Here is a 14,785-nt window from a genome sequence, read left to right as displayed (position 1 = left end):
ACATAGTGTAAGAAGCCCAGCTATAGTATTATTGAGATTTTTTTTTTTTTTTTACACTGAATGGCCTACTTTCAGTTTTGGGCTTGTTATATATGCTTGCTGAAGCTCCATTTGGTGTGAAATTGTTCTTTCAGATAGCTAAGTGTCCTGCCATGTTGTATAAACCGAAGGCATAAATTAATTTGGTACACCAAGTGAAGGCGGCTAAGATAAGGCATCTGGAAATGAGACCATGAAATTTGTCTCTTTTTCTTATTTCATTCAACATTTCAGCTGTGCTCTCTCTTCTGTAGTTAATATAAATAACTAGGATCACAAGCTTCTATTACCACACATTTTTCCTAGTATCTACATGTAGGCAATTTCCATAACAAATGATATTCGGAAAAGCTATATTATGGATTTGAAAAGAAAGAAAAAACTAAAAGAAAGACAAAAGATGAATATTTCTTCAAAAGTCAGTGTATCCAATGGAGCTGCTTTGTTTGTTTTTGTTTTGTTTTCAGTCAAATTTCTTTGCCCACCCACAAGACCTCACAGATGCAGAAATAACAGAATATGCCTGCAGTCCGAACAAATGTGCAATGGGATTGATGACTGTGGGGACAACTCAGATGAAGATCACTGTGGTGGTAAATCCATTTAGTGTGAAATAATTCATCACGTGACAGCTATAAAATAATAAAATGATTTTAAAGCTCATTTAAAAAAAAAAAAGGTTTCATGTGTATGTCTGAGGGTAGTTTTTTAGACACTTGTTTATCTGACAGAATAAGAAAATAATCCACTAACATTTTCTTTGCATAGTAGCACAGTGCAACTTAATCCAGAATCTCCACTAGACCCTAAATCTCCTTATGGGTACTTTATTAAGGAAAATACTGTGTAAGAGAAAAAACATAGTGGTTTAAAAATGTTCTGTAAAAGATCTTGGGGTGGAGTGGGCTTATATTGATCGTATGTATGTGCACCCCAATTCTTTTTTCATAACTCTGAAATTAAAAACGCTTAAATCAAAAGTTTTACTGAAGTATGTGGCAAAATTGGTGACAAATACTGACTTGATCTGGTCTGTGGCAGTTTATAGTACTTAAAAAAATCTCACTCAGGATAATATTCACCCATTTTCCTGTGGAAATATGGTAGTAATTCCTGTAAGGTAAATACACTGTTATGTTATAAAAATCAACAACATTTCAGAAATTTAAAATTTGGCCCCAAGAGCTTCAAATAAAGGATTGTGGACCCATGTGTTTTCATAGTATTTAGTAAAATCTTAGACATGCTATAATCTCAATAAATTTGTTTTGATGAAATACCAATTATTTTTAATGACTCTGTAGGTAAGCTTACATATAAAGCAAGACCTTGTAAAAAAGACGAGTTTGCTTGCAGTAATAAAAAGTGCATACCCATGGACCTCCAGTGTGATCAGCTGGATGACTGTGGAGATGGTTCAGATGAACAAGGCTGCAGAATGTGTGAGTTTCTTTTCTGTTCAAGTGCAGTGGCACACAAGTTCAATTTTTGCTTTATTATGAGCAAATTTATTTTACTATTCTGAGAAAAATATCGCCGTTAAAAATGTGCTTAAGTAATACCATTTGTTAAGCTTTAACCAAAGCAAATATGAACATCACTAAGTTAATATCTGAAAGTGTGAGGTGGGAAAGGCTGATTTTGCTACGAGTGACTTTGTTGGAGCTGAAGCTGAGAACTCAATATCCAAATACAGTCTTTGACATTCAGCAAAGAAATCTATGTCACTTAATATTTTAGTTTATAAAATGTAATGTTAATACTTTTTGAATTTTATAAGTATTGATATTTCTTAACTGATGATAAAGGTCTTAATCAATGTTTTAAAATTTTAACCTATTGCCAAATTATTCTTAAAGAGATCATCATTATTTTATTCAACTAGAGTGCTATGGTAATTGAGTTATTAGACCTTGACTATTAAGCATTTTGTATTTAGATAATGTTCGATATTTGATTTTTTATATTAAGAAAATTATTGAATTTAAGACCATAAATTAAGGTTACTTATAAAAGTCACTAAATACTTCCTACTTTTGAGTCTTTTATTATTTTCTTATTTATGCATCTAAGTTGTTCCTCACTGGTTGATGAAGTAATACACAATAGGATACGGCCACATAGCTCGTCCATAGTATAATTCCACTTATGTAATTTAATTAATTGTAAACTATTCAAGAGTAGTGGGGATTAATAATGCTTACAATTTTGATAATGAAAGTTCTCATATTTCTTAATAATTTGAGTTGTTTAGGCAACATAGAGATAATTTAATATTATCCCTATAATATTTTGTCTTTATTTCATTGCATTCTAAAATGTTTTCCTAGATGGGAGACGAAGCAATGAAATTATAACAAGTTTGTTTGGAATTACATATAACTCAAAGTCCTTCCTAACCTGTATTGTAGTCCAGGACCATTGGAACATGTTACACACTCAATCCTCACATGTGTCCCTGTAAAAGTTTAAGACCTGCTGGTTGTGCCTACCTGCTCAAGTAACATGTATATATGATTATGTCCCTGAACACTGAGTTTAGTTTAGAAATAAATGGCTACGACTCTAGGTAGTTTCTAAGAGATGTTTAGTTATTAGAGAAGGATGCCGAACTCATACATCGTAATATTGTACAGAGAGCTTGTCATTAGAATCATTTATTCTTTTTTAAATTTTATTCTTATTGTTGAAGGTATTACAGATGTGCCCTTTATTTCCCCATTGACCCCTTCTAGCCCCCACCTGCCCCCACCCAGGTGTTCACCACCCTATTGTCTGTGTCCATGGGTTATGCATATACATTTTTTGGTTAATATCTTCCCACCCACCCAACCCCAAGACATAGAAGCATGGAACAGACTGCTGAATCTAAGAGAATCATTGATTATTGACTTCCTTTTAGAAAGTAGTTCAACTTGATAAAAACCACAGGCAGTTTGGTCTAAACTACATTCAATGTAAATGAGTTCAGTTGTTATCCTCTTCTTTACCTTTAAAAGATAAGAGGGCTTATATGGAGAGAACACCATAATTTTATTAATTAAAAAAGAGTCATCTAGGGAAAAATACATGTAATTTTAAATTAAGAGCAAAAGTAAACTCCTACTTTAGGAATTAGAGCTATATTAATTTTGATCATATTTTTTAATCCCAGCTCCCACTGAATATACCTGTGAAGATAATGTGAATCCATGTGGAGATGATGCATATTGTAATCAAATAAAAACATCTGTTTTCTGTCGCTGTAAGCCTGGATTTCAGAGAAACATGAAAAACAGACAGTGTGAAGGTATAGTACATTTCCTCAACAGCTGGCTCTTAAATCTTTAGGTTATAAAAGACTCCCAAAGCTGCTAAATTGGAAGATGACAGGGGGATTGATTTTCATCAAAATGGTGTGTATCTGTGGGTTACCAGTTTACTTATGAGAGTGAAAGTCCCTGGGGTCAAGAGCCTGTTTGTTTTTACTGCTAAGCTAATCATTTCTGAGGCTACAGAGCCTTGTCTGTAGCTGATTCAGACCTCCAGGAATTTCAATAGTGGTGTTACAATTCTGTTTTGAAATGCAAGTAATGGAATTGCTGGTTCAGGAACCATTGCAGAATTAAAGGCACTTCATGAAAGAGCATGCTTATGATAACCCATTTCTTTTCAGTTCTGGCACTTTCAGTAATGCAATAGGCAATTCACTTTTAGAGAAGTGTGGGCTTTTGTCCTAACACCGTGTACTTTGTATTGCCAAGAGGTGTCTTTTAAAATTCAAAGACAGGATTTAAATAAATCTCTGTCAGCTTACTTGAGATCATTTAAAAATTGAGCATGTAGGATAGGCAGAATCTCATAGTAAGTTATATGTAAATATAATTTAAATCAGGGCTTTAACTATAGAGTCATGAAATATTATATGCACTTTCTGCAAGTTTCTTCATTAAAATTGATATTATTGTGATTAAAGCCAAACCTAAATCATCTGCCTGGCTTATCCAGGATGAATTCAAATCTTAAAATGCTTTCACCTACCAGCTTCCTTTACTACTGTCTATGTTATTCTTGGGTTAAAAGGGGGGGGGGGGCAGTTAAATAATGTCAATCAAAATGGAATTATTGAAATAATTAAACTCAGTCCAAAGGGAAAAAAGTGTAACCATGTCATGTTTGTGTAAAATTTGAGTTATATACTTGTTTGGATTTTTCATGACATGTTATTTCTCCATCAACATGGAATACTGAAAACTGGCAACTTCTTCCTTTCTTTTAACAAGAAAGCAAATTATTTCTCAAGGCTAGAATATTTCTTGCTTTTTAGAAACCATCTATCATTGTACATAAACACACATTATAAGCACAAAATCTCTTCAAGATTTTAATATCAAGTAACATTAATTAGTTCATATTTATTTGGGCTGTGTTTCTTGTATATACTTACAAATTTAGAAATCCTATTCTGAAAAAATTTCCTTATTTTTAGTTATATTTAATGACAAATATAACCTGCAAGTTATAGTCTGATTTAAATTGCTATGGATCCTCTCAAACTTTTGTTGTGCAAATGAGTAACATTTTAACCCCAATAAAATTTGCATCTTTATTTGATAAATGAAGATTTAACCTAAGGAAAAGCAGTTTGACTTGGTGTGAAGGAGGGGATAGACATTACCTTGATTTGTAATCAAAATAATTTAAATTTTGTGCTCTTTCTTTATGTGGCTCCAAAAATAGCTCAAGAAATGGTTATTTGATGTCAAAGCCAAAACTCTTCAATTGGAATATCTAAAGGAAGGATGGGGAACCTTTTTCCTGCCAAGGGCCATTTGGATATTCTATAACATCATTTCTGGGGCATACAAAATTATCAACTTAAAAACCATCCCTCTATATGTGGTCAAACATTTAATTAATTCATCCCCAATGCATTAGCAGGGCCAGACCAAGTGATTTCAAGGGCCTTCTACGAGATCCATGAGCCAGACATTCCCCACCCCTTGTCAAAGAAATAACAAGGATAGCACAATAGCAGTAGAAATGGAATGACAATGGCTGTGTGCAAGGCACTATTCTAGACATCGGCCATGTGTGGGATCCCTCTGTCTGCTTCCAAAGCTCATGAAACAGGCATTTTTGTAGAGATGAAGAAAAATGCTGCAGGGCCATGTGAGGGAACTGAAGCTTTCTTAAATCAAGCACATTTTTGCATATTTTGATTTCCTGTAAAAGGAAAACTGTAGTCTCAAGTAACTTACTATTTAAAATCACAGGTGCCAAACAAATAAAAATATTTATAGTAATAAATCTTCAGTGATTAAGTGCTGATAACATTTTATTTATCTCATTTCCCTACATTTCAAACATAGAATGAGTTGTCATGAGAGTGCTTAAGTTCTCCTCAAAGTATCATAATACAGACAACAGCATCAGAAAGCCCGGGAGTAAGCCTGGGCACTGTCATTTATAAGTGCCACTACCACGAACCTTTGGAACACTGTTGAGTGCTAACCAAATGATAAATATTACTATGATTATCCTTAAGTTCTCTAATTCAAGGGGAGGACTCATATCACAGATTTGTTACATAATTAGGATAACTACATGTGATAAAAGGAACCAAGGAATTAGGCTGATTGAAAGCAAAAAAAGAGAAAGGAGAAAGTAGATAATTCACCATAATCAGTTGATGTCAATCCTGGCCTTGCTTAAACCATTAAAATCAAAGGCAGGTGCTAAACCACAGAATATTGCCTGTGATTGATTGATTTATTACTTATGATATGTATGTATGTATGTATTTATTTATTTACATAGGCACCCAGTTTTTGTTTGTTTGTTCCACATAGCCATTCTTGTTATATAGTCACTTCATATATATGAAACTAGAGGTATATTAGAGATATATCCATATCTTCATTCTTTTCCAGGCATTGTGCAAAATGCTGTCAATATAAAATGAATAAATCATAAATTATGCCCTGAAGGACTGATAGTCAAGTAGGGGATATGAATATATAAGAACATACCTGAAATATAGTGTGAACAATACTGTAAGAGAAAAATATTAAAACAGCAGAGCACAGAAACTTTGGGATGGATAGTCACTATTGTATGTTGATGGAAATGAAGGAAGGCTTCACATTAGGTGGATCTTGAGAAAGAAGTAGAAATTATTTGCATTGAAGTGGAAAGGACATTATGGGACAAAGGAACAATATATGATATGTGCAAAGATATAGTTAGGTAATTAGAAACAAGCTTAAAAGGAAACCTTGAGATCTGTTTATTTGAGTAAATGCAAGCACTAGGGAAGTTTGAAATGGATATTTCAATGTTTTAAGTGGACTAACAAGCAATGTAAAAACAACTTATAAATTATTATAGTGAAACTATTGTGAAAAACTATCATTGCCTAAAAAATTACACAAGTTACAGATAAGGCTTTGAAAGAACAATAACAACAAAATAGAAATAAGTAAAAAAAAATGTCATTTAGAAATGTAGAAAGAGTGGAAGTGCTAATTGTGGTATGATGATGCTATTTTGAGCTCTTCTTTACAGATGTTAATGAATGTTTGGTCTTTGGCACATGTTCCCACAAATGTATAAATATGGAAGGATCGTATAAATGTGTATGCGACCAGAATTTTCAAGAAAGAAACAGTACCTGCATAGCAAGAGGTAAGGTTATAACCATTATTTCAAAGCTAGTATAATTTTGCTATATGTATCTTATGGCGAAAAAATGGTTCATGTTGTATTTTATGCCTGGTAATATTAAATGTCAATATTTAATGATGATTAATTTGGCCAGTTGTTTTATTATTCTTGATTTAATTTTGGATGGTTTGTAGACATGAGAAACACAGTTAACTGTTAAAGTCACTTTTGTGCTTGAATCGTTTTGTCAGGAAGTGTAAAAGTTTAAAAGCAAAAAAAAAAAGTTTAAAAGCAAATGTGATAGAATAGGAAAGTATTTTCTTTATGGTCTACTCTCTGTGTATTTAGAAATTAATACACCATTGGGATAAAAATAACAGGTTAGCCCTAGCTGGTTTGGCTCAGTGGACAGAGTGTCGGCCTGCAGACTGAAGGGTCCCAGGTTCGATTCTGGGTAAGGGCACATGCCAGGTTTCAGGCTTGATCTCCAGTAGGGGGCGTGCAGGAGGCGGCCGATCAATGATTTTCATCATTGATATTTCTATCTCTCTCTTCCTCTCCCTTCCTCTCTGAAATCAATAAAAATATATATTTTTTAAAAAACAGGTTAAAGGTTAACAATATAAGGAGAATGGAATTTTGAGTAAGAATTTAAAAGGTTTTCAAGTAAAACCGTGCTTTCAAATTCAGATTGCCTCCACTTAATAATATCATTAAAAAAAATCTTCATTGTTGAAAATATTACATATGTTCCCTTTTCCCCTTATTTATGGGTGAATAATATAATTTTAATTAATGAAATGAGAGTTATGGATCTGGTGCTCTTTTAGATATGGATTTTAATGCTCATATGTTTTGAGTAAATAATATTATAACTTAAATATTGGTAGCTGCAGGGTATGATTGCACAATGTTAATATGATAGTTATTATAAGAGGAAGACAATGTGATGTAGCAGATCAAGGATGAGCTATGAGTTACATGTACTTTGCTGACTATAATGGATCAAGGATGCACTATGTGTTACATGTACTTTGCCTGGGGAAGTTATTTAACTCTGAGCCTCAGTTCCTCCCCTGTAAAATGGAAATACTAATACCTACTTTCCATGATTGTCGTAAGAAGAGGAGAAAAATTGTGAAAGGCTTAACACAGTGTCTGCCACATAATATACTTTCACTAAGTGAGGGCTACTAAACCTATAGAGCTGAACTATGCCTTGTGTATAATTATTTTTGTATTTTTGAATGAATATTAAGTATGCCATTCAATCTTACTTTATGGTTTCATTAATATTTTAATTAATAATTTCAGGATTTACTTTAGGGTTTTACTTGTATCAGGATAAACATAACATTAGTACAGTACTAGTATTGTAGGTGTAGAAACTTTAGGCTAGAAAGTTCCACTTAGCATGATTCTAGGTAATATTGAGATGATGACACTTTATTATAGTAAACACTGATATCATTGTATAATAAACATAAAAGAATATTTAGGATACATGAATATTGAAAGAAGAAGATTCTTCATATCTTAATCATAATTTCTTAGCCTAAGGTAATGATCACTCAGGTGCATAAACTAAATGCTCAGAAATGTTTAAAGCTTAATGAGTACACAATATAACATCTGAATATTTAAAAAGCATTAGAAAATAATGCATCGTGACTTGCCCAGAGAAATCCCTCTTTATACAAAGGATAACTACTAAAACTGCCTAATCTGTACTCAGAAGGTAAGTTTTGCCCTGGAAAAACCTACATTAATTACTCTTAAACATAAGTGGTAAAGATTAAAAAAACAGTATAGAGTTGATTTTTATTGGGTAAGAAACTGTTTTAAGAATAACAATTCAAGATAATGTAATAGTATAATCATTGCTTTTACATTAGTTGAAATTTACTTTATTTTTGTATTTTATTATAATGATCTCCAGGCTCTGAAGATGAAGTTCTCTACATTGCTAATGACACTGATATCCTGGGTTTTATATATCCATTCAACTACAGTGGCGATCATCAACAAATTTCTCATGTTGAACATAATTCAAGGATAACAGGGATGGATGTATATTATCAAAGAGATATGATTATTTGGAGTACTCAGTTTAATCCAGGCGGGATTTTCTACAAAAGGATCCATGACAGAGAAAAAAGGCAAGCAAACAGTGGCTTGATTGTAAGTAAATAACATTGAATATTTGAAGGTTCATACCTTCCCACCTCCGTGTTTTATTTTAACCTATCAATGATGGTGTCTGATTATAGGAGGTAATTAACACATTCAATGATTCCTCACAATATTTTCTCTATATAGAAATAAGACATTTCTCTATTCATTTTTTCTCATAGCTGCATATGAATTTATTTTAATTGAATGCTATCATACTTTTGTTTTAATGAATTTGACAGTTATATAAGAATGGTAACAAATCATAAACAATTCTACAACATTTAACATTTTATAGTGTTTAAAAATGTATTATGAACATGGGGTTTTTTTCATCACAAGATAAGATTATTTTGTTTTTGTTAGAGAATAAAATGTCAAAATAAACAGGTATTAGTCATTTTCATTTTTAACACTATGAAAAATATACTTGTATTCTAGGGCAAGAGATCAACTCCATAGTGTAAGCATTTCTTCTGACTTTTTTTTTTTTTTTTTTTTTTTTTTTTTTTATAATTACTTTATTGATTAAGGTATCACATATTTGTCCTCAACCCCCTCCCCCCGTTCCCTTCCCAATCCCCCCCACACACAAGCCCCCCTCCCCCTGTTGTCCGTGATCATTGGTTAGGCTCATATGCAAGCACACAAGTCCTTTGGTTGATCTATCTCCCTTGTCCCCACCCTCCCCTACTTTCCCTCTGAGGTCTGACAGTCTGATGGATGCTGTTCTTGTTCTTCAGTCTATGTTGTTCATCTTTTCCCCTAGATGAGTGAGCTCATGTGATACTAGGAATACACTTATAGGAACTGAAAATGAGACAAGCAATAATGGTTATGCTGAGAGGCAAATGAATCAGTCTGTAGTGAGTTTCTTTCTGGGCCAACAGTTCTTTTGAGTCCCGGTTTCTATGTCCAACAGTTGTTAATGTGTTCATAACAGCAATGATACTTCAGTTCTGGATGGTGGACAAACGGCGGTATTGCAGGTCCGACCCTCTCCGGTTTGGTCCTGGGCAATCTGCAGTGACGCACATCTGCTGACTGCTAGTATGGCAAGGCATCGTCAGTGTCTTCCATCTCTGGACTGTCTCTCCCCTGACTTCATGGCTGGAGCAAGTGCTCTTCTGACTTTTGATAACTATATTTCAGGGAATCTCTAAAACAGAACAATATTGTTCGCTAGTATATGATGGACACATTGATTATCATGGTTATTTCTTCTGATGAAAATAAACTAGAACATTTTTTTAGATTTGTGGTTGTAGACTACCCTCTTTTTGTTTTAGGGCATGTCAATTTATTCTGTATTTTATTTTTTGAAGTAACCTTGGAGAAAAAAGTGACAAATAAATACTTATTTTTATTGGGTCTGGCCCATTGTCATACAACCAAAAAAGTCAAATGCTATCACATTAGGATGTAATTTAAGCTTTGTATTTCAAAAGAATATGAAGTCCTCACTACATTTTGCAGTGGTATCTACCATAAAGATTTGAAATACATGAATACCATTTGATAGAATTCTGGGACATATTTTTTTATCAATTGTAGATAGCAATAAGCTGGTTTTAAACGAAACAATATTAGCTGTCGAACTCAGGTGAGATTAACCGTGAGTAAAAATTCATATATATATCAGAGTTGTTTCTTTAGTTCTTCCTGTCCCAAATAGAATCTTATACTATAGCTTTAGTTCTATTAAGAACAGCTCTAGGACAGAACCAAGAAATTTAGTAGATCACTCTGCCTTCCCCATCACTCACATGTAATCTACTTCCTCTTTAACAGACCAAAGGCAGACTGAGAGTCTTGGCTAGCTTTAGCTTTTCTTTATCTCTAAAACAGAAGTTTGCTTTGCAAAAACATTGTTCCTACGGTACCATTTCATCTGTTATTAATGAAGTGATAAGGGCATATCATTTCATTACAATGCCTGGGTTTTAATTTTGTTCCTATTGCTGATTTGTCTCTTAGCTTCTCTATAAGAATATAGAGAAGTTTATTGCATAAAGTTTATTGAGGAATATGTATGTTTATTATTGTTAACAGTTTTGGGCACATAGTAAGTACTATATAGATACTTGCCATTAAAAGGATGATGATGATAATGATGGTGATAATGATGATGTTTTTGATTATGATAATTGGCAAGGTGTTCTTCTCTGACACATTATCATATTAAAATTATTCACAACTTACTCTTGTTTGAATTTCATAGTTGCTAAAAATACATCTACAATTAATTTCAATATGAATTTTTAGTGAAAATGATTTGATAATTGTTTTGGTTTTGTGCTTGGAGAGATTAATGATCAGTGTTCTCTAGTGAACAGAGTTTGTTGTAGATCAGAGGCCAAATTTATTTAATGTTTGGCAACTAAGTTTTTATTTGTATACATACAAATTATAAATGTGTATATTTCATTGGTATATTATATATTTATTTACATGTATATATTTTACATATTTTAATCTTTATGTTTTAATGTGCTATAGAATCTTTCATAGCCAATGGCAAAGCTATTGTTTAGCTTTTGTCCAGTAGGATATGAAACTTAATTTAGTCTTTTAATGGTAGTATTTATTTGTGTTGTATCATCTAGACTTTATGTTTGTTTTTTCTCTCTTCTTATATCTATGCATGACTAACAGTATTAACTAGGAATAAAATTGGATAATAGTAGAGTACATTTTCTGGGGGTCTACATGAGTGAACTAAATGTTATGATTATAAGGTTTCAACCTCTGAGCCATGAGTTTTAGCACCATGTTCAGAGCCATTAAGCATTCCATATAAATTTCAACCTATGCATTGTTTTTAAAATAGTACTTAAGGCTACAGTAATGAAGGAAATTATTTAACTTTGCTTACTAAATCTTTTTTTGTAATTATCTCGTTATTGTAAGTATGGAATAAAGCCACCTTAATTTAATGAGCAATGTGTATTCTAGAGTAATTAAATGACTTACCTATATGCAGCTATAATGTGACCAAATTTAAATACATCTTTGAGTCTCAGATTACTCATTTGATAAGTAACTATAGCATTGGAGTAGACAATTTCTAAAATCCCTCCTAGAAAGTAAATATTCATGCTTTCCAAAAGATGAGACATAGTTATGTCTATCAAGTTATTACCTGGACAATTTGTATGTATTCCTCTAAAATCTACCTTGTGTATAGATAATTGATTTTCTACCCGTACACATTACTCTGCCATGTATTGTATTTGCTCTTTTATGGATACCAGCTAGTCATCCATTAGTTTAATGAGCATGTGATCTGTTTCATCTAAATGTTGACACACATATTAAATGATACTTACCTGACAATTACCCACCCCTTGGAAAATAAAACTCAAGACTTTTTTCTAAGCTGAATATGGAACATTGATTTATTTTTCTGAATCAATAGGTTAAAAAAAATCAAACTATGCATACATTACTTATAACCCATTTTCAATTAACCGAATGGGAGGAGTTAGACATATAGGTAATAGCCAAATGTCTTGAAAGCATATTCACAGACATTGAAAATATTGAAATATTTCCTTCCATGGAAAGAGTAGGAAATATGTTATACCAGATACCAGAGGAAGATTACTTAGACAACTAAATGTTTACTGAAATCCATTCCAAAGAAAGGTAACATTTAATATGATGTGGGGTTTTGGAAATCATGAAGGGAATACTCTTCTGTAGTCTCTGAAAATGGTTGTAATACTAATTACAATTACAAATTTAAATTTCAAATGCAGACTAAGTTATTTATACATAGAAATACTTATGATTCTATAACCCCCAGGGCTATACAAAACGATGATTATTTTTCTTTAAGAAAATTAAATAATTCAAAACTTAAAAGACTAACATGATTCAATCTATATGTAAAGTATAATGAGATTTCTGAATTTGAATTTTAGTAGTTGGAACAGAATATGATAACATTATGCTACAATTGAACATACTTTACGGCTATTTATCATTTCTAGTATGAAATGCTGTGCAGCAAAGTACATGATGACAAGCACTATAAAGTAGGTCAATGCTTGTAAAAATGCAAATGACTAAAAATATAGATTAGATTCTTACCATTAAAGAACTAAATATTCTGGAGCAAAACAAATGGTTCATCTGATCCACCTGATTTTGTGAAGTGAATATGAAATACTATTTTTGGCATACTCTCTATTATGCCAAAGAGAATGTTCAGAATGCACATGCTTATAATTTTATCCATTAATAATCATATTTTTTCAAAAATTTTATTTGAAATTTATTCCCCTGAAAATATTCAACAAAATATCCAGTTATCTTTACTAGGTTTTAATTTTTAATTGGAGCCCTAGCTAAAACCTCAATAGATGGGTCTGTGTGTATGTCACAAACATAGGCACACACTTGAGTGTGTAGATGTGCATATGTACCCACACTTAAGAATGTGTGTGTGTGTGTGTGTGTGTGTGTGTGTAGCAAAATCTTCAGAGAATTATTTTAGGACATTTAGGTACAGTGAAAATTGATAGTTTCTTTTTATTTTTTCTTTATTATTGTAAATTGATTGTAACCATTATAATTCTAATTGAAACTGTCTATACTTGCATAACAAGAATACTTTTAAAACCATCTGAGTTTATCCAAACTAGCCCACAACTACAATAACTTATTATGATTATTTTGGAAGAAATCTAAAACTATCAGATCATTACATTATTGCCATTTTGTGTTGTTGATTGCATAAGACAGGCATTCAACAATAGATACTCATTAAAGTTAAATTGTTCTGTAACAGTTATATCAATATTCAAAATTGTACTGAACATAAATTTTATATGGCTATATGACACATATGATTATATAATTAATAATCCTGAAGAAACTATTGATCAGACTATATAGTATTTTAAGGAGAACAAGTCAAGTTTTATTCACTTCCAAAGCTTTATTTAAAGGTTCCTGTTTATTAGGTTTGGTGCTGGGTTCTCAGAATACAATAACTATAACAAGAGTCTTGTTCTCATGAAGGTTAGATTCTGGGGAACAAAGACAGAGTCAAGTAAACACGTAAGTAAATAAATACAAAAATTCCTCATTTTAAAAAGTATACTGAAGTAAATAAATAATAAACTTAGAAAGAAGCACTCAGATGTTGTAAGTATTCTTTGTATAGGATGTTCAGTAAAGGCTCATGTGAAGAGAGGAGATTTGAGCTAGACCTAAGAGGAAGTAATGTCGTCTTATTTATAACTAAGACAACTAACTAGCTTTTTAAAAAAATTTCTTTATTGATTACAGTGTTACATATGTGTCCTTATTCCCCCATTACTCTCCCTATATCCACCCGCATGCCCTCACTCCCCTGTTGTCCGTGTCCATTGGTTAGGCTTATATGCATGCATACAAGTTCTTTGGTTTGTCTCTCTCCCTTACCCCGACCCTCCCCTCCCTTCCCTCTGAGGTTTAATGGTCTGATCTATGTTTCTCTGTCTCTGGATCTATTTTTGTTCATCAGTTTATGTAGAAAATGGATTAGGTGTGGGGAAAGCTCAAATAGATACAGACCACTTAGGAGGATTGTGTCTCAAGTTAGAAATAGTGGTAAGTTACACTATTGTAGTTTCAATGAAATGGAATGTAGTGAGTAGAAATTTAGCTAAAAATGTTTGCAAATAGGATGAATGTGGAAAATGAGAATAGGAAGGACAAGGCTGGTACCTAGATTTCTCAATTATACAACTTACTGGGTCCTGAGGATACTAAACTTTGGGTTCAGTTTTAATCATGTTAAGTCTGAGGCAGCTATAAGAGATTCAAATGAAATGTCAAGTAGTCATCGGTGTATTCAAGGTTTGGTCTTAGATCTCTGGACTAAAAATAGAAGATTTGATGAGATATCTAAAACTCTGAAGTGAGGTTAGGTTACCTG

The 14,785-nt window shown here is 32.4% G+C and overlaps 1 protein-coding gene across 1 annotated transcript in view; it reads left to right on the top strand.

Moving 5' to 3' along the window:
* LRP1B (LDL receptor related protein 1B) overlaps positions 1–14,785 on the top strand; it is a 1,704,605-nt gene that overhangs the window by 1,581,204 nt on the left and 108,616 nt on the right. The window contains exons 73-77 of the mRNA XM_054723549.1: positions 507–632; positions 1,344–1,481; positions 3,194–3,328; positions 6,586–6,705; positions 8,624–8,865. Coding sequence (XP_054579524.1) covers positions 507–632; positions 1,344–1,481; positions 3,194–3,328; positions 6,586–6,705; positions 8,624–8,865 — 761 coding nt within the window. The remainder of the gene's footprint in view (positions 1–506; positions 633–1,343; positions 1,482–3,193; positions 3,329–6,585; positions 6,706–8,623; positions 8,866–14,785) is intronic.

This window comes from Eptesicus fuscus, chromosome 11 (genome assembly GCF_027574615.1).
Source record: "Eptesicus fuscus isolate TK198812 chromosome 11, DD_ASM_mEF_20220401, whole genome shotgun sequence".
NCBI lineage: Eukaryota > Metazoa > Chordata > Mammalia > Chiroptera > Vespertilionidae > Eptesicus > Eptesicus fuscus.
This window is presented reverse-complemented; position numbering and strand designations above follow the sequence as displayed.